We start from the raw sequence: 20,553 nt of genomic DNA, 5'->3' as shown, positions 1-20,553 counted from the left end.
AGAATATTCACCTAAAAGTATTTTATCATCAAGATACTTGTTTGCAAAACTAATAGAGTAGCTTTCGCCTTCTGCCATTTTTGCATAGTCTCTCTATACGTTTAGTTATCAACACTAAAACCCGTAGAATTCAACAATGCCGAAATATAGACGAGCAAAAGTGGGGAAACATTGGCAGTCTTCCCTATGCAAGTCGTGACGCGAATTCGAGGTGCGCTGACCGTGAACGCCTCACGATGTGGAAACGAGGACGCCTCCTCTCATCCCATCTCATCCCAGTGACCGAGAAAAAAAAAAAAACACGGCGAGCGGCTAGAGCGACGGTGGGTGGAGTACAGGAAGCTGCTGCTGTCCTCGGCTATTTGATCATGGCCCAAATCTAATTCCTACACAAACGCCACCAACAGACTAGCCGAGAGTGTGGACATTTGTGATTTTATATACGTGTTTTTTTTCCCATTTCTCGACTGATTTGTGGAGATCGAGGCGCTCCAAGATGTCTCGGGGAGTAATCCAGCCCAGCCAGCAGAAGCTGGCCGAAAAACTCACCATCCTCAACGACAGAGGCATCGGGATGCTGACCCGTGTTTACAATATCAAAAAGGTTCGCACGCTCACATATTAAATGCACACACTAAGCACACGGGCAAGCTTGAACGTAGACGAACATGTGTACCCAAAAGCCGGTGTCGCACGTATTGACGCACGTCAGTGTATGAATGGTTTATTAGTTGGCATTGTACGGAAAATCTCGACATATATGGCAACCTTTCGTCTTTTTCCATATAATAAGCGTTGTGGATTCGCTCATAACGGAGAATTGGCCCCAATTTGCTATGATGGAGGCTGACGATGGGCACGGTTACGGCTAACAGCGTTAGCTTGCGGTAATGTTGGCCCCTTGCACCCAAAGGGGAATTCACGGCGGATTTGAGGCGTTTATTCGGCATGGGCGTTCATGTATACATTGTGTAATCAGTCAGATAAAGAGCGACGACGGAGATGACTGAATAGCCACGCCCGGGCTTCTAACTACAACCGTCGGGGCCTAGTGCCGAGCTAGCGTCGCTTCGCTTGTTATTGAGTTAATGGCGGAGGGTGTCGGCTAAGCTAGGCTAGGCTAAACTAACGAGCCGGGATCCGCCTAACTCACGATGGCAACAAGCCTGAAGGGAGAGCTCAAGCGCGGCCGCAGCCTGTCAGGCTGCCCGCTGTCAATAGAGCTTAACAGTGTTGAGCGCTCACATTAATGTAGCAATTAAACATACTTTTTGTTTTTGTAACAAAATTACAAAATGACCCTTTGAGGCAAGTGTAAATTCACACAAATCCACCTTAATAACAAACAAACAAACATATTTTACACTTTTTTACAATAAACAATTTCTTTTCCGTCTGTCATGATTTTATGCAACCTCCAATGAGATCCAATACAAGAGTTGTATCAAAAAATCAAAGTTTTACAAGCTTCAATTTGGTTGATTTGATTCTTACACAAATGCAAAATTAAAAAACAGCTCTTAAATAGCAACGTGACAAGATTCACCTAAAATGCTGGGTTTGGTTGGAATGGCTACATAAAGAATAGAATGGAATAGAACATTTTATTTGCCAAGTTTGAGCATGCCAAACAAGGAATTTGACTCTGGTAGATCTTCGCCTCTGTACAGCATTTAGCATACCAAGATATTTGAAAATCAAACAATGACTTCTGGAGGAATTTTTGTGCGTGATGGGGAGCATTTTTATGCAATATTGCCTGTAGAAAATCTGGCCTTGATAAAACAAAATGACTGATAATTTCTCTTCACGTATCTCCACGACCATTTCTAGTCATATTTTCTTTGGGGAATCCCTCCTCCAATTATCTGGCAAGTTTTGGTGAAAACACTTTATAAATGAAACTTTCTTTGTGAAAAGAGCAGTAAAATACGTAGGTCCTGTACGTCAGCAATAGTTGGGGTTTGACAGTATTTTATTCACTCACCACAGTGGGGGTACTACAGTATTTTATTCACTCACCACAATACACACACTGAGTAGTTACAGAACTGCCATGGGCAAAAGCAAAAAATAAATAAAATCTCAGTTAAGCATTCCAAGATGTTACTCCAAAATCAGAAAGACATCTTCTTTTAGTACTTTTTACAACTTTTTGGACAGTAAACTTGCTTACACGTCTTAAATCACATTGAAACTCCCGAAATGAAAAGTGCTTTTGTATGGAGTTAGGAAGCGGAAAGCATTTTGTTGCTGTTGTGGTTATGGAGGTGTTTGAAGTGCTGATTCTTTTTTGGGTGTTTTTGAGAATTTCACAAAGATGTCACGTTGCTACTGCAATCAGTGGAATAAACATAAGATAGCAGTCATTATTGTCCTTATGAAAGCTCGTACGACTCTTATATCTGAGTTTAAATAAAAGTGTTTGGTGAGTAGACATATTTGCATGGCTTGGTCTTGTGATAGAGTGCATGTGTGATTCTCTAATCTTTAAAGTAAGCAAAGTGCTCTTTGTTGAGTATTTGTTGGAAGGCAGCCCATGTTGTGTCATCATAGTTGTACTGTTGTGCCCTCCTCCCCTGTGTTTAAAAAAAAATAATAATCCGGATGTGGTCGTATTCCTCATGACTTGTTAGTTGGCGTTAGGTCTTGAAGGCTACTTTGTGCAGACAAGAGAAGTCCAACCAGTGACGGCTTGTATTGTTTATGACCGAAAGTGAGAGTAGAGTTAGTCAATCATCCAAAGTTGTACAAAAGAGGAGCCAATATAATTATTAAGTTGCTAAAAGTACCTACAGGGATTGTGTGCCAGTGAACAATCGCCACCACAGTTTGGTCGATCACATCTACGCCCACTTTGTGTGTCAAACTGACCCATCTGAACGCCCACACTGATCTTTCTTTTACCACCATTCACACGCCGCACAACAAGGAACGGTCACATTAATGAGAACAGAGGACCTTGCTAAGTGTGTGTCCACACAATGAGCTACATTGCTTCTGACTTGATTTTGTTGGAAGCCGTCCTGTTGGTCCCCTCCCATCATGGCCATTTTATTTTATTTTTATTATCAGCATGTTCACCCTCAACTGCTTGAGCTTTTCCTTTATAATGTCTTAAAGTTTTTCTAACCATCAGTCCATTTCAAGTAAATTGGACAGCAGAGCACTGGATTAATTATTACAACAGTGTCCTTATTGGTAAATAAAATCACAAATTACAAAATTGGTTGTTTGGTTCTGTCTGTGAAAGGCATTCATAAACATAACGGTGAATTAATGGCCGTCATTCTAGGGTGATTAGAGTTCAATTTGATGTTTTCCAGACGTTTTACATTTCAATTGCTGCGGTTGTTTTTGTTGTGATGGATTGTGTTGCGCAACGGAGCCGCCACCACCACAACACCCCTACACCACTACCACCCCAGTGTTGTGTGCTTTGTTACTTTCCAACTGTTCTGGGATCAACTAAATGTACTTCCATGAATGTTCCGGAATATGGAGCCTGCCCACCCTCTGGCAGATCTGTTGGCCTCAGGGGGAGTTGGGGGCTTACTGGCAACAATCACACACAAGTTATCCTCTAAATGTAAGGCAGAACTAAAGATGAAAGTCTCTACAAAATAGCATCTCCAATTACCGCAATTTTCTGACTATAAGTTGCGTTTTTTTTCATAGTTTGGGTGGGGGGTGACTTATAATGAGGAGCGACTTATTTGTGAATTTTTTCAAAAATTCCCCCCCCCAAAAAAGTGAAACTGCGATGTAGCAAGGGATTACTGAAATTTGAATTTCAAGTGACGTCAGCGGCGTGGCGCGGCGGTTGTTTACAAAATGGACAAAGATTGATCACGGGATGACGAAGGGCCCCACGTACTACCGGCATCATTAGCGGCTTTGTAAGTGACACGGAGGATGAAGAGGTGTAAGCATTTAAGGATTTGGAGTGACACAGGTTTGAAAAACTATTATGGCTTTTACGCACGCCCGGTCCTACTCTACGGAGCTCTCTTTCACCTCCGTGGATGGAAGTCGGGGGCCAGCGCTCGGCTGGGTGGCTGTCCGGCGACGGTGGATGGGGCTCGGTCATGGCTTTTACGCACGCCCGGTCCTATTCTATGGAGCTCTCTTCCATCTCCGTGGGTGGAAGTCCACGCCGCCACACGCCTGGAAGTTTGTTTTGTTAAATAAAGAGCCGTTTACCAAACCCACGTCTTTCCTTGTACTTCGTTAACGCTACAATATAGTTATATACTAGATCTGTGGAATAACGACGAGGCTGACGTCAGGGCGCACGCGCGTTGTTGACAAAGGATGAGGAATTTCATCGATGGATTTAATGATTTAGAGTGACACAGATGGTTTGATAATATTGCTTATATAATAGTTATTTGATATCTAATTTATATATCGTTATATGGGCCTGTGGAATGTTTTGAACTGCAAGCGCCGTCAGCGGCGCGCACCCATTGTTGACAAAGGACGATCGATGGATTTAATGAATTAGTGTGACACAGATGGTTTATAAACGTGTTATTTAGTAATAGTTTTTTGAATAACTCTGAATGTTACGTCAGGCCCATTCTCAGCTCTTCGTTTGTGTTTGTCACATTAGCATACCTATCGTTTAACCTGTTGTTGCTCGTTCATGTCTGTTCTTGGTGTTGGATTTTGTCGAAATAATTTCCCCCAAAATGCGATTTATACTCCGGAGCGACTTATATATGTTTTTTTTTCACGTTATTGTGCATTTTATGGCTAATGCGACCTATATTCTGGAGCGACTTTTAGTCCGAAAAATACGGTATTCATCTTTCTTCTCATCTAATGTTATTGAAGACTCTGCCTCAAAATTTTCCTGGGATCATGTTCCCACTTGTTGCAGTCCTACAATCTCCTCTGTCAAAATAGGTTGGCATAATGCTGTAAGTCAGAAGAAAGAGTCCATAAAAGACAGAGTGAATGTCCAAACATTTCACCTTTTATTACACTTAAGAAGCAAGATAAAGTGCACTTACCACAACAGCACATCTACATGTCCAACGCAAGGTAACTTTGGCTAATTTCACGTAGCCTAACTGTACGAGGTAGAATGTATCATCATGCTCCCTTTTGGCCACAACTCACAACGCAGTAAACAGCGAGCCAACTTGACACTCTCATTTGCTTTCACCCACATCATTCACCAGGCCCGAGATTTCCTGTTAAAGCCAGACACGCTCAAAGTCACAGATGCAAAAGTTGAATGTGTGGGTGGCGACCCTGAGTGGACCCAAATAATCATCGCACCTTACATGCGCATGGTACTGTATTTGCTAAAGCAGAACTTGTTTTGTAAAAATACTAAATAGCTTCAGCCCCTGAAGAGAGTTTGTGAAGAAGGGTGCCTCTGGAATTGTTGATGCAGCTCCAAAGCTATAGGAGGACATTAGCAGCGGCCGAGTGGCCGTCGCCACGGAGGAATAATTGCAGTCTGCCAGTTACTAGGCAACAGTCTTCCCCAAAAAATGTGGGGGGAAAGCACACGGGCCTAACTTTGTGTTTGCGCGGAGTATCGGCCATATTAGTCGGCCACCATGGTGGGCACTCAAAATGGACGTGTTAGTTCCCCGCTGAGTTTGAAGGTAGGGATGCTACTCGGTGTGTCAGCGGCGAGTCAGCGTGCGTTAGGCCAGTGTTATGCGGCGACAGCATGCTCATGTGGCCTTTTTAATGTGCTGTGGATAACAATGTAGCAACACGTGTGTAACACAATGCATGCGTGTGTGCGTATGTGCGTGTGGGTGGTTTTGATTTCTTCTCTTCTTCTCTCTGTTCCAATGCTTCCCCCTTCTCCTATGCAGCAAGGACAAGTTTGGAAGGTTTGCAAAGTTTATCACCTTCCACCGATGAACCTCCCTCTTAATCCACCTCACCCACCCTTTGACTCCTTCCTGGTCCCACCCTTCTCTCCTTCCTCCCCTACTGGCCACTCATCTGTTGGTCCTCTGCGCTTCTTCATGTTTCAATTAACCAATGTGGGCTACTTCACAAGCACTCTAAAAACCAAATTCGCTTACGTTACATTTAATGGAAATGTAACGTAAAATGACAGCAAGTCAGTCAACCCGTGTGTAATGCAGATTGATGAGTCCATTTTTAGATTCTGTGTGTTACATTTTCTCTCTTGATTAATACCAAACAGTGTTGCTGGATTATGTAAATAGTTTACAAAGGCCATGACTGTAATCATACACAATATGAACAAAAGCTATTGTTCTCACTGTGCAATTACACTTTGATGATTTCACTACATCGTTAAAGTAATTGTTGCATTCAGCCAGCAAGCTAACACGTTTTGAGTGCCCATAAAAGCAGCTTTTTGCCAATTAGCTTGTTTCTAATGTTCATATGATGAAATAAAACAGCTCGAATAATTCCATGTGACAATAATACTCTACTGCAAAGCACAACTACTGTAATTCAGATACCATAACAGCACGTCAACGGTCTCCAACGCAAGGTATCGATGGATCGATGTTAGCTAATTTCATGCAGCCTACCACCCGTGGAACCTATCCCTCTAGTTATCCACATCAGACACACAGAAACCATAACAAAAATGCTCGTAATTAACATACTTCTACGGCCGCTTCTGACGTCTGGGAACTCATAATTGCGCGGACTGGCTAAAGGTTAGCCGGTTAGCATTCAGCCATCAACCAAATCTACTTTTGTTGCCTGACACACACATCGCTCACCAGGCCTCTTGAAGCTATACATACTCAAAGTCACAGATAGTCCAGTCAAGCACGAGCTTGGGGATCCCAAATGGATAAGAATACAACACTTCCTTAAAATGTCACCAAAACATCAAACCAATTCTAAAGCGGTTTACGGAACAGCTGAAATGCCGATGATAGCTGAGACACGCTCGCAATTCGACCCTTCCAGAAGGCCGGCGGTAGCTGCTGGAGAAGGCAAGTCGGTCTGTTCCGGTGTCCTGGCAGCCGCTTCCACACTCCTCCCCCACTACGCCCAGTCATTGTCATGCCGTCCTTCCATTGGCTGCGCTGTTACCCTCCCTCCCTCCCTCCCTCCCTCCCTCCTACCTTTCCTCCATTCATCCACCCATCCATCCATCCATCCATCCATCCATCCATCCATCCTCCCTTCATTCATTCAGCCAGGCAGCTTTCTGCTCTGTGGCGCTTCATGTCAGCAAAATCCTGCAGTCGTAGTTGAGTCCACTTGACGTAAAATCAACTACAAACTTGTTAGCTGCAGACATGAAGGTGTTCCTCGGTTGAGCGTTTAAAGCTCTTGCATGTTCTAACACCCCACTGCACAACCGTGACTCTGAGCCTCAGCAAATGCGGAACGTCCACGCCGTCGACTCTAAACGCATGTGAGAAGCTCCCGTGCCGCGACATTGCATCCAAAACACATACGTGTCGTCAAATTGGACTTCAACCAAATCGACCGTCGGAGCATTGCGAAATCATTGGAACAGAGAAAGGAGAGCAGTTTACTCGGCGCCCTCACTTTTTAATTTGATATGACATTGGCACGGCGTTTAGGTGGTTGTATATCAGCGACGCAGTGTGGCCTTGAGAATAATTTCACTTGTGCTGTGGTCAAGTAGACTTGAAGTGTCCCATTTTAAAAGCTCGTCTCTTGTTGGGTTGGCTTGCGCTTATGTTTTGCAACGGTGAATCAGTGTTTGGTGCTTGGATCTTGAATACGGAAAAAATTTCAGGATTTACTGTGGGTGTTAAGTTGTGTATCGTTATGCCGCTTGAAGTAATGTATTATTTTGGCATTAATGTAGCACAATCTAGCTACTATGGCAACCACTATGACTCTCATTACTACTACTCAGTCAAGGAAGTTTTCAGTGGATGGCACATGCATGAACTGCAGCTTCCTCACCATTCACAACTACGCCACCATGATGCATGAGCTCCGTCGCTTCCCGCCACTCAGACGTCTTCTCGCTGACTACCATCACACACAGCGCCACCTGTTGGTGTGGAGACTAATCAGCTAAGGAGGTTAACTAAAATCATGAAAATCCACATTTAGTTCATTTTGACATCAAATTTTTCCCATTGAAATGTCGTGACTTCTTGAATAATGAGGCTCTTTTCAAGTTGTAACTGCAGTGGTGGGAAAGTGGTGCCGTAAATTTGAAACATGAAAAGCACAGATGGACTTTCCACTTTTGCAAAGTGGGTACTCAACCACTTTTTGAGGAAGCCGGCTACTAGCATGGTCTTTTTTTTTTCTCCAGGCATTATTTTTTGCTTCTACAACTCGTCAACTCGTGTGTCTTCTCTATAGGCATGCGGAGACCCCAAGGCCAAGCCCTCCTACCTGGTGGACAAGAACCTGGAGTCTGCCGTGAAGTTCATCGTCAGGAAGTTTCCTGCGGTGGAGACGCGCAACAACAACGTGAGTGGGCTTGCAGCTTGATTGGATATGGATCCTGAAATGGGTATTATGTCAAACTGTTATTATCTCCGAAGTCGTCAGTCCGGATCTTTGGAGAAGATCGCCACTAGAAAACGTTTTATGGTTGTTGTTGTTTGGTGTGTGAAGGAGTCACAAAACCCGTGTTGGGATGGAAATGCGACATTTACTCTGAAGTGCACGAGTAAAACAAAAACTGTGTGCGTGTGTGTGCGTATGTGTGTGTGTTTCTGCGTGTGCGTAGAGTCATGACGCCAAATGTTTCATTAGCTTGCGGCATGTTTTTGGCTAACAGCTTGATTTAATATTATAAATGTGCACAAATGGTCTCTTATGTTCTTTTCTGTTTGTGTGTGTATTTGTTTTGCATGCTAATCCTGGCTTATTCCGGACTTGTGCTTTTTGGTAAGTTTGTGTATTTCATTTGAGTTTTGTAACACTGCAATGGTTTCTTTGCACACGTTGAGGCTATTTTTTTGTTTGTTTGTTTTGCTCGGCTGGCCACATTCTATATTTTTTATGTTCCGGAGTCTAGTGCGTCTACCAGCCGCGTTACAGCGCGCGTACCAGCAGGCTAATTGACCTGACTTACTGTTGATGTCCCTATCAAAGTGTGCATTTTAAAAGCTCTTTACATTCACCAGGTTTGCTTACTAGGAAATGAGCCCCGCCCCCAACTAAAATGAGTAGTGGTCTGCATTGTAGTTTGCCGTTGTAATGTCAAGACTCTTTTGTGATGTCACAGCAACAGTTGGCTCAGCTGCAGAAGGAGAAGTCGGAGATCCTGAAGAACTTGGCTCTCTACTACTTCACCTTTGTGGATGTCATGGAATTTAAGGTTAGAAGTGCTACTGGTGACATTTTGAGAAGAAGGTGTTTCACCAACGTTTTGTGTGCATCAACAGGACCACGTGTGTGAGCTGCTCAACACCATTGATGCCTGCCAAGTCTTCTTTGACATTGTAAGCTCGCTCGTCACGAGGGTTTGTTGTTTGTGGTGCGTGACGGGACCGTTTTGTTTGCTGTCAAGACGGTGAACTTTGACCTGACCAAGAACTACCTAGACCTGGCGGTGACGTACACGACACTCATGATCATACTGTCACGCATCGAGGAGAGGAAAGCCATCATCGGCCTGTACAACTACGCTCATGAGATGACGCACGGCGCCAGGTGAGCAAAACGCACACAGACTTTACGCCTGCTGAGTCAGGTGACTTCTGATGTGTATGCCTGTGTCTCTGCGTTTGTGTTTGTGTGTCGCAGTGACCGCGAGTACCCCAGGCTCGGCCAGATGATTGTGGATTATGAGAACCCTCTGAAGAAGCTGATGGAAGAATTTGTCCCCCACGGGAAGGTAGTCCATCGATGCTCATTGCACGTTAGCATGTTTGCAGTCGGAGCAGAGCTATGGGCCTGAAAAAAAAAGAGATATAACATAGTGAGCCCTTCTGTACCTGTTAAAGATAAACAGCTAAGAGGTAATCAAAGGTGTTTTTCGACCCAATCAGTCAATTGCGTTCAATCAATGCTACAGTCAGGAAGCGCCAGATTGAGTACAAGTGCAGGGACTTGCTTTGGAGAACTGGCCCATATCAAATGCCAATAATGTCATTTCCACATGCAATTGTGATCAATGTTTTTTCCCCCCATCAAATATTTTTCAAAAAAAGACACAACACTTTGCTTTTCTGGTCAAATAGTACTTGAAGGAAAACAAGATCCACAACGCAAAGGGGATTCTTCAAACCATAAGTGCATCGCGTGTGGGCTAACGCAGACGCTAGCAATTCATTCGCTCGCATTGTACGGAAAGCAAAACACGGCGACTTGTATTGACAACGTACGCCTGAATGCAGGTCGCTCAGCATTTACAGCACGTTGCCGCTCGTGGAAGGCGGACGCACGAGACGGCAAGCCGCCTCACAAACGGGCAAACATACATGCATACATCTGCACACTAATGAGAATATGCCTTTTTGCGCAGTCTCTGTCCGACGCTTTGACCAGCCTTCAGATGGTCTACCCCAGAAGGAATCTTTCCGCCGACCAGTGGAGGAACGCCCAGCTACTCTCGCTCATCTCGGCTCCGTCCACCATGCTCAACCCCGCACAGTCAGATACCGTGAGTGGCGACTTGCCGTCACCTTCCTCGCTAACGAGTTCGTGACATGACCAGATCAACTCAAAGTCTTTGTCTCTGGCTCTCTGCAGATGCCCTGCGAATACTTGTCCCTGGACGCGATGGAGAAGTGGATAGTTTGTGAGTGGCGAAGCGAGGTGTCTGTGCGCCCGACGGAGCTTTCTGATTGACTTTCTTGTTTCCAGTCGGTTTCATTCTGTGTCACGCGGTGCTGAACAGCGACGCGGGAGCGTTGTCGCTGTGGAAGCTGGCGCTGCAGAGTTCCACCTGTCTTTGCCTCTTCAGGGACGAAGTCTTCCACATCCACAAGGCCGCCGAGGACCTTTTTGTCAACATCCGAGGGTACAAATGAGTTTGAAAAGAAAATCTCAAATACAATCCTTTTTTCCAGCATCCATTGAGCAAAGCGCGTCGCCCCCCCCGTCTGTGTTTTCCAGGTACAACAAGCGCATCAATGACATCAGAGAGTGCAAGGAACAGGCCCTGTCTCACGCGTACGTACGAGCGAGCGAGCGTGCTCCATCCCCGGCTGCCGTCGCATCGTCGACTTGCCAAACTGATTTCTTGTTTTCCTTTTATGCGCTTGCGACCCGCTCATCTCATCTCCTTCGGGGATTCCGACTCAGACGTCTCGCCTTCCTTTTTCCCCCCCTCTTTGGCTTGCCCACATTTCATCCTCTGTACTTAATCCACTTTGATGGTTGTTCTGGTTCTTGCCGCCGTGGCTGTCACTTCCTCACTTTGGTGTCTGGCGAGGATTGTCCTCAAAGTGTCAACGCTGACTTCCTCCTTCTGTCTGCCCAACTCCACAGAGGCTCCATGCACCGAGAGCGCCGCAAGTTCCTTCGGTCCGCCCTCAAGGAGCTGGCCACCGTTTTGGCGGACCAGCCGGGCCTGCTGGGTCCAAAGGTGGCACCGTGAAACAATTTTCAACACGCATGCGCTTTGAAAAGGTGTTGACCGACGTCTACGCTTTCCATTTAGGCCTTATTTGTCTTCATGGCATTGTCGTTCGCCCGAGACGAGATCATCTGGTTGCTCCGGCACGCCGACAACATCCAGAAGAAAAGCACGGATGATTTCATCGACAAGTACGCACGCGCTCTAAAGGTCTGGCCTGCGCACGCGCGTCCGCACTGACCTGATGAATTTTGCACTTTGTGCGCCAGACACATTGCGGAGCTCATCTTCTACATGGAGGAGCTGCGAGCCCACGTGAGGAAGTACGGCCCTGTCATGCAGCGTTACTACGTGCAGTACTTGTCCGGCTTTGACGCCGTTGTACTCAACGAGCTGGTGCAGGTGATTTTTACAAAAGTGCCGCAGTCATGGCACATTTGCGTTCAAACTGTTCAAAAGGTGGCATTCCAGTTTTTCAATCCATGGCTACATTTTGGCTGTATTTCACTTTTGAAAAGTCAAGACAGATTTCAGACACTTAATTTCATTGAGTTATTATTTCAAAGTATTTTTAATTGATTCTTTTTATTTTGCTACATTTAAGCATAATGTAATTTTGTGTGATTCTTTCAATTTGTATTTGTGCTCGACTCTCTTTTGGCCGTTGACTCAACGGTTGAACTGAATCGGTCACTCCAGTTGTAACCGGACTCGTGTGTTTTGTCCGCCAGAACTTGTCCGTGTGTCCGGAGGATGAGTCCATTATCATGTCGTCTTTCGTCAACACGATGACCTCACTCAGTGTCAAACAAGGTAAGTTCCACGGAAGCGCCCATGGCGGAACGTGCCATCTTTTGCCGAGAACTGACGGACGCCGTCAATTGCGTTTTGCAGTTGAGGACGGCGAGGTGTTTGACTTCAGAGGCATGAGGCTCGACTGGTTTCGACTGCAGGTCTGAAAGCGCTCCTCTCTCTCATTGTCTGAATACAGTCGTGGCTGCTTTTGTGAACCATGTTTGCCCTACGCAGGCTTACACCAGCGTGTCCAAGGCCAGTCTCGGTATCGCCGACCACAAAGAGCTGGGCAAAATGATGAACACTATCATCTTCCACACTAAAATGGTAGACTCGCTTGTGGAGATGCTGGTGGAGACCTCTGACCTCTCCATATTCTGGTAAGCTCGAACAGGCACCCGGTGGGTCCGTGACTACTGTTACACTACGAGGCATGACGCCACCACCACCACCCCCTTTTTTCTGTTTCGTCCATGATTTTAAATCGGTGCGCGCGGGGGCGTGCAGTTTCTACAGTCGTGCGTTTGAGAAGATGTTCCAGCAGTGCTTGGAGCTTCCATCGCAGAGCCGCCACTCCATTTGCTTCCCTCTGCTTTGCACACACTTCATGTCCTGCACTCACGAGCTTTGTCCCGAGGAGGTGAGCGAGCGCAGGCACGCACACACGATCGCAATATGCTGAGTGTGGCGTTTTGCATCTCCCCCCGTCATGCTATATGCTCCCTCTCCCTGCAGCGGCACCACATAGGGGACCGCAGCCTGTCGCTGTGCAACATGTTTCTAGATGAGATGGCCAAACAAGCGCGAAACCTCATCACAGATATCTGCACTGAGCAGTGCACCCTCAGCGACCAGGTAGGAAGGCCATCGTTCATTTTCGCCGACCTACAGAATCATTCCGCTTCAGTTCCGTCACGTGATGGACGATTGGTCTTCTTTTGTCATTAAGTTGACATGCAATGCCAAATCAAATCGTCGCGCTCGACCCGGTGATCGTGTGCCATCTGTTGGACCGACCCTCTGTTAGTTTTTCCCCTTTGCCCGCAGCTGCTTCCCAAACACTGCGCAAAGACCATCAGCCAGGCCGTTAACAAAAAGAGCAAAAAGGCCACGGGGAAAAAGGGCGAGCCGGAACGAGAGAAACCCGGAGTGGAGAGCATGAGGAAGACCCGACTACTGGTCACCAAGTAAACCCCCAATCAGCCGCCCGCAATGGCGCCGGAGGCTTTCATGCTTCCTAACCTGCATTGTGCTCTTCCTCCTTCTCCAGTCTGGACAAATTGCACACGGCGCTCTCGGAACTCTGCTTCTCCATCAACTACGTTCCGAACTTGGCGGTGTGGGAGCACACCTTCACGCCGAGAGAGTACCTCACCTCCCATCTGGAGATCCGCTTTACCAAGTAAGGATCTACCACAGGCGTGGGAGGGGCGTCAAACGGAATTAGACATGAATTGCTTGAGTTGAAGTGGGACTTGATTGAAACCCGACGGCAAAGAAGAAAGTCCCAGGCGGCACATGTGACCTGAATCAACTGTTTGCAGGTCCATCGTGGGCATGACCATGTACAACCAGGCCACTCAGGAGATCGCCAAGCCCAGTGAGCTGCTGACCAGTGTGCGGGCCTACATGACGGTGCTGCAGTCCATCGAGAACTACGTCACCATCGACATCACGCGGGTCTTCAACAACGTCCTGCTGCAGCAGACGCAGCACCTGGACAGCCACGGCGAGCCCACCATCACCAGCCTGTACACCAACTGGTGCGGCTCTCGCTGTTGCCCCATGATGACGGCGGCGCCTGCTCTTGACACAACATAAATTTATGGTGTTGTCACGGCCACTGACTGACTTTAATGCCAGTGTTCAAACTGTGACGTAGGTACCTGGAGACGTTGCTCCGGCAGGTCAGCAACGGACACATCGCATACTTTCCCGCCATGAAGGCCTTTGTCAATCTCCCCACAGAGAACGAGCTGACCTTCAACGCTGAAGAATACTCTGACATCTCAGGTACTCTCGCCCACGCGTCCTCTCCGCTAAAAGGTAAAAAAATAAAAAGACAATCAGCGACTGTCCTTGTGCTCCCTGCCAGAGATGCGCTCCCTGTCTGAGCTTCTGGGGCCATACGGCATGAAGTTCCTCAGCGAGAGCCTTATGTGGCACATCTCCTCGCAGGTGGCCGAGCTCAAGGTAGGAGCACCGCGCGGCCTCACCATCCCGAGCATTGGGTGAGCCATCAACGTGTGTTTGTGCGTGCAGAAACTGGTGATGGAGAATATGGACGTGTTGACCCAGATGAGGACCAGCTTTGACAAACCCGACCACATGGCGGCGCTCTTCAAGAAGCTTACTTGTAGGCATCGCTTTCTTCATTCTTCCCCATCAAGGAGGCATTTGACTGTTTGGGGCATTTTTTTAACTCTAATCTGATTTCAAGCAATCACAAGCAAGCTCTCTTTATAGAAAAAGCAGATGACAATGGCATTTTCAAAACGTTTGCTTGTTTGTCATTGCGCCATGTGACTTTTTTTGTAGCCGTGGACAGCGTCCTAAAGAGGATGACTATCATCGGAGTCATCTTGTCATTCCGCTCCTTGGCCCAGGAAGCACTGAGAGATGTAAGAAAGACAAAAATCTGCACACACTCACTGGCACAATAACTTTGTCATGCTAGCTGACATTCTGCAGCAGCAATGAAACGCTAAACATGACTTGGTTTCTGAGCAAAAAGCAGAGCACACCAGCTTTTTGTGGGACACAAACAGTGACCTTGACACAGCTTTTTTTCCTTCATCATTCACTCGATCTTTCCTTGCAACACACATTCTCGTACCTGCTACCAGCCACAGAAATTCTGTTATAATGTTTATCTACATCCAAGCTTTTATGATGAGGATGGTTAAGTGCTGCTCAAGTGCCTCTAATAGTTCTCCTCCACAGGTGTTATCATGCCACATTCCCTTCTTGGTCAGCTCGGTGGAGGATTTCAAGGACCACATTCCCAGAGAGACAGACATGAAGGTATACCCGCCACCAAGAGCTTGGTTCGAGTTTGTGCCGCAACATTTTTCTCCCTATTCAGGTGGCCATGAATGTCTATGAGCTATCTTCCGCCGCGGGTTTGCCCTGCGAGATCGACCCGGCCCTGGTGGTGGCGCTGTCTTCGCAAAAGAGTGGTAAGAGGCACGCACTTTGAAAGAGCCATGCGGGCTCGCCCTAAACCATTTCTACTATTGTAGACAACATCAGCCCAGAGGAGGAGTACAAGATTGCGTGTCTGCTGATGGTGTTTGTGGCAGTTTCCCTGCCTACGCTGGCCAGCAATGTGATGTCACAGTACAGCCCCGCCATTGAAGGTACACGCGATGGCCGGCCAATCGGGCCACCAACATAATCACAATTTACTTTTTAACATCACTCGATCCCAAATACGATTTTTGCCTGTCTTCAAGTATCTACAGTTAAAGAAAATGGATGTTCATTAAATTAGATGAAAATATCAAACGTATAGGATACAAGTATCAGTCGTGCGAGACAAAATGATGTGTTGTTGCCAATTTGTGTGGCGTCAGAAGTGTACTCGACTTTTCCCGATTTGATTAAAAAAATAGCACTCAAGTGAAGGCAGCTTCTGAGCGGAAGAAAATATTCAAGGACGTCCCTGTCGTGTGTTGTCCCAAAAAGAAGAGCGAGATATCGCCGTGTTGCGACTGCGGCAGAAGCCGCATCGGCAAATGTCATTTACTGCTCCAGTGGCACGAGGCCTGCGAAGCGGGGGCCGCGATTGCTTCATTACGCCGCTTACCTCCACGCTGAGGTCACTCCACTCGCTGGCGCTAATTAAAGGTGATTATTGCAAAAAGGCTGCACTGGATAAAGTTGGTTCTTCAGCATGAGAGCCTCTTGATAGACTCATTGAAAGGCAGCAGCACTAACAACCTTGAAATGAAAGGCGCCATTGTTAATAAGGGCCGTTGGAAGAGGATAATGACTGGTAATGGGCTCTATTGTTAGTGTGCGGGCGTCGCGTGTCGGAAATGTCTCTCCATATCACACACAATCATTGTGTATTGAGATCTCCCTTTAGCTTGGGCGCAAATCCTTGAATGACCTCCAGCTTTTCCTGTCTAAAAGGAATCAGGTTTATTTTCAATAAATCAATCAACTGACAGATCACATGGTTGAGAAATTAATTCATACAGGGTTTCTGTATTATTTTATCATTTTTATTTTATTATTGTTTGAAAAATGCTGGATTAAAAACAACCCACTTAGGGTTAAAAAATTGAACCAAGCCAGGATGTTGCGTCAATTTGACCCAACTTCATGGGTTGTTTTGTCCACAACTTTTTGGGTTGGACGAAACTAGCTTGTTTCTTTGCAAAACAAGTTCCTGTGTCGATCCAATTCATAACCAGGCAGTTTTAAGAGTGTAAGGATAAGTGGCTTGGAAAATGAATAATTACATTTTAACTCAACGCGTTTTTTGGGGGTGGGGGGGCGTTGAACCAAATAGCCATTTGGCACGACACTAAATAATGTTTTAAACCCTTGGTGGACCGACCATATTTTCCCCTCCACGTCTTGCCACTGATGAAAGAGAGGACCTAGGCCAGGGGTGGGCAAACTTTTTGACTCGCGGGCCGAACTGGGTTCTAAATTTGGACCGGAGGGCCGGACCAGGAGCAGATGGACGTAGGCGTTGTGTGAAGTCATATAAGCGACCTGTAAAGGTCATTGCATAAAAGATCTTGGCCTTTAGTAGGTAGTAAAGCATGGATATTCCAAACAAGTTTTTTGAAAACAAATGCATTTATTAACAGCATTAAAAAAATAATAATTCACTAAAAAACTGCTATCAGTGATTCTCATAAAATACGACACTGTTATTATGAATAACAATCTCCATCACTTCAGTGCCTGCAGGTCAGATTAATGAAAGATGTTTATCTTATGGGATCACATCAAACGGCAAACATTCTGACCAAATATATCATCTTGAAAAATCGGTGAAAGCATACATCCAAATAAAGTAATCAAAACAGCAACACGGTGAGGGGTATCTGAAAATCAGAGCAGAGTTTTAACTCGCAAACACCTGGTAACAGAGGTGAGGAAACGGGAAACACTTGCTTAAAGTAAGCCTTAAGAACTTTACAGGTTAAGATTAGTCGCAAATAGGTGGTGCATCAATGTCCTTGAGCATCCTGCATTGTTTGAAAATGAGAATGGTCGCTAGTTTCAATCCCTGCTATGTGTACAAATCATATTCAAAATGCATTTTTTTACAATAAACCTGAGAGCCTCCCGTTCATTTTCAGTGGGAACAGTGTTGTTGGTCTCCCTTTTTTGCTAGTGCGTCATAGTCTGGAGTAAAATTTGTTGTGGCAATTCTTAGGCGAGATCCGAGGTGTTGGTCTGTTTACCTTGATCTGTGACGGGTTGATGTTGACGTTCATGTGGCTGAACGTCACGTCGCGTACGTCGAGCCAAATTGGCCACTCTTTTTTAACATTCGGCACTCACTTCTTTTTTTCGGGCCACTCATTTTAATGGAAGGATTCCAGGGGAAGGTTTGTGGGTGGCTTTAGCGCAAAACTGCATCTGAAAGCTCAGCGCGCGAATTATAAGAACGCTGTCGTCAAAGCCCACGCTCTAAATTCGGGACTGATACGAATAGAGCGAGAGTGCGCCAAGTCCGTACTACTGAGTACGTACACGCACTTGTGAGTGTGCACCGAGCTTTCTGACACGGCTTCCGGTAGTAAATGCGCAGGCGAGCGCTTCGCCATCTACTGGGAAAACGCAGTCATTGCAGGCAAAATGACCAAAAAAAAAAAAAGTTTAATAATACAATTTGTTCAGGGTTGGCGGGCCGGATTAAACGGTCCCGTGGGCCGGATGTGGCCCGCGGGCCGTAGTTTGCCCACCCCTGACCTAGGCTCTCCTAAGCGTGTCTTTGCTGCCCCCTGCAGGCCACTGTAACAATATCCACTGCCTGGCTAAAGCCATCAACCAGATCGCCGCCGCACTCTTCACCATCCACAAAGGAAGCATCGAGGACCGCCTCAAAGAGTTCCTGGCTGTAAGAAGCTTCATCTTACTACACATTATTGTTTTTGTCATGCCATACGGCAGACAAATCCAGTGGTTGTGCGTTTGCGGCTCACACCAATCTCCCGCTGTGTGTGTTTTTATTGTTCGTTTGTTTGCTTGCAGCTGGCCTCGTCCAGTCTTCTGAAGATTGGCCAGGAGACGGACAAGATGACGACGCGTAACAGAGAGTCGGTTTACCTGCTGCTGGACATGGTGAGATTTAGTCTGTGTTCAATGACGTCGCGCGATGAAATGCCCTTTGATTGATCCACTTGAACATTTAGGATCAAATCAATTAGCAGTCGAAAAGTGACCAACCACAAAATACTCGCTTTTTGTTTTGCTGATGTGTGTTGTTGTGTCAGATTGTGCAGGAGTCACCCTTCCTGACCATGGACTTGCTGGAATCCTGCTTCCCTTACGTGCTCCTGCGTAACGCCTACCACGCTGTGTACAAGCAGAGCATCAGCGCCAACGCATAAACACGCACACGCGCATCCAGCCAGCCACTCTGGCCGTCTGCTTCCTCAGCAAATGTCAGAGACCTCCATACACGACACTGTTCTTGCGCTTCTCTGCCACCTGCAAATCCACGTATGCTACCGGTAGGAACCTCACCTTGAACTACACAAACACACACACACACACCATAGCACTAAACCTCTGTCTAATGTCAAAGTAGTGATATGGCGCATCTATAGGAAGTTGTACATTTTCCTGTGTGTGTGGGGTCAATTTCTTACAGATATTCACTAGTGGCAGCAAGCAGTGAAGGTTTAGAACTGTTTGGAAATGCCACAAGATACCGCCAAATCACTCCTTTTACAACAGTGCTTTGACTTCTCCCTTTGTCCAAGAATTAAGAATTGCTTATAGAGCTTCCACAACAACCACATAACACTATTTTTGTCTAAAAAGCGGCACCTCAACCGTCTTGAACAAAGTTCTTTGGCACCCAAATGCCACAAAATGGCGGCAAATCGTTAGTTTTGTTTTAATGAAGTTCCTCATCCTACTTGATGGCAGCAGGAAAAATAGCGATGTTCTTCTAAAGTTCCCACCAAAAATGTGCAAATACACAAATTTGCCAAAGGCCAAATGTTCGCGGGTTCACTGTACTGGACTGGACTGCTAGCACATAAAGACACACACATAAGATGTAAATAAGTACATATGATGGCTGACTGACCAACAACATGTGACACATAAACACGAGCTGGATTAGTTGGGGATCAGTCTACATTTGTTGTCTTTTTATTCCGTTTTTTTTTTTTTTTTTTTTAAATATTATGTCATGCTGATGCGATGGGGACCATAAGCGTGGCAACACAAAACAAACCCAATTGTTTGTTTGTTATACGAGGACAAAAAATATAAATAAATAGTATATATAAATTTACAGTATATATATTGCGTTGACACTAAACTAATTGACGGCTTGTATGTGGTGGTGATGGATTTGGATGGTTTCCTTCCTTGATGTTTTTAATTTTTGCTCGAGGAGGGCGGCCAACGTTTGCTTGCTGTTTGTGGACATTTTCCATTTATTACACGGACAGCCCGGTCATTATGCCGCCTTGTGACATTTCATAGCAAAAACACGCACGCATACACTCGTAACATGGTGATTTTGTTATTTTCTAGTTAGTGGTAACATGAACTCTTTGTGGGTTGTTATTTTTTTAAAAAAAAGTTTTTGATGTGAACTCAACTCGTCTGTTTTTACGTTTTCTTACTTTTTCAATTTGCCGATCATTCTAACAACACTACATCTGATGTTTGCGTGCGAAAGGGATAGGGAGGGAAGGGGTATCGGGATCATGCGTTCTGTAACATAGTGGAGTTTAAAAAAAGAGACTGCTCTCAATCACGGTTAATAAAGTACAAGTGGACATGTCTTCATTTGTCTGCATGGACTCTGAGCACTTTGGTTCTTTGCTTTGCGGTCGTCTCCCGGGCAACAAAAACACTTGAAGGTCATTTCAAAATGTCAATTTAGCTCACTTCACTGCAGTACACGAGGTGCGTCAGTAGTTGCCGTGGACTCTTTCTTGAGCGTTTACCTCTACTTAATAGGAAATCAAAAGTCAACCTCATGTGCTCATCAACAGTAGGATATAATTATTGCTCCAAATATAACATGGAAGATAAAAAAATTACCCAAC

General features: G+C 45.8%; 1 protein-coding gene across 2 annotated transcripts; it reads left to right on the top strand.

Annotated features, from left to right (window-relative positions):
* The first annotated feature begins 274 nt into the window (after positions 1-274).
* nckap1 (NCK-associated protein 1) lies at positions 275-20,304 on the top strand. Of its 2 annotated transcripts, none has more exons than XM_061284728.1 (31): positions 275-604; positions 8,323-8,433; positions 9,197-9,289; positions 9,357-9,413; positions 9,482-9,624; positions 9,718-9,808; positions 10,439-10,576; positions 10,666-10,714; positions 10,780-10,936; positions 11,032-11,088; positions 11,407-11,503; positions 11,579-11,685; positions 11,764-11,896; positions 12,226-12,307; positions 12,389-12,447; positions 12,524-12,669; positions 12,797-12,929; positions 13,025-13,144; positions 13,337-13,476; positions 13,560-13,691; positions 13,834-14,052; positions 14,172-14,302; positions 14,385-14,482; positions 14,552-14,645; positions 14,828-14,910; positions 15,233-15,313; positions 15,375-15,468; positions 15,532-15,648; positions 18,268-18,377; positions 18,512-18,601; positions 18,754-20,304. In XM_061284728.1, the coding sequence occupies exons 1-31, from the start codon at positions 497-499 to the stop codon at positions 18,868-18,870; spliced, it is 3,387 nt and encodes a 1,128-aa protein (XP_061140712.1). In that variant the 5' UTR covers positions 275-496; the 3' UTR covers positions 18,871-20,304. The 2 variants fall into 2 exon arrangements, with proteins under 2 accessions (XP_061140712.1, XP_061140713.1); XM_061284729.1 differs by having other exon boundaries at positions 276-604; positions 9,203-9,289.
* Positions 20,305-20,553: the final 249 nt, after the last annotated feature.

The sequence above is a fragment of the Syngnathus typhle genome, linkage group LG8 (genome assembly GCF_033458585.1).
Source record: "Syngnathus typhle isolate RoL2023-S1 ecotype Sweden linkage group LG8, RoL_Styp_1.0, whole genome shotgun sequence".
NCBI classification, from domain to species: Eukaryota; Metazoa; Chordata; class Actinopteri; order Syngnathiformes; family Syngnathidae; genus Syngnathus; species Syngnathus typhle.
Note: the sequence above shows the minus strand (reverse complement) of the source record. Positions and strands in the feature narration are given on the sequence as shown.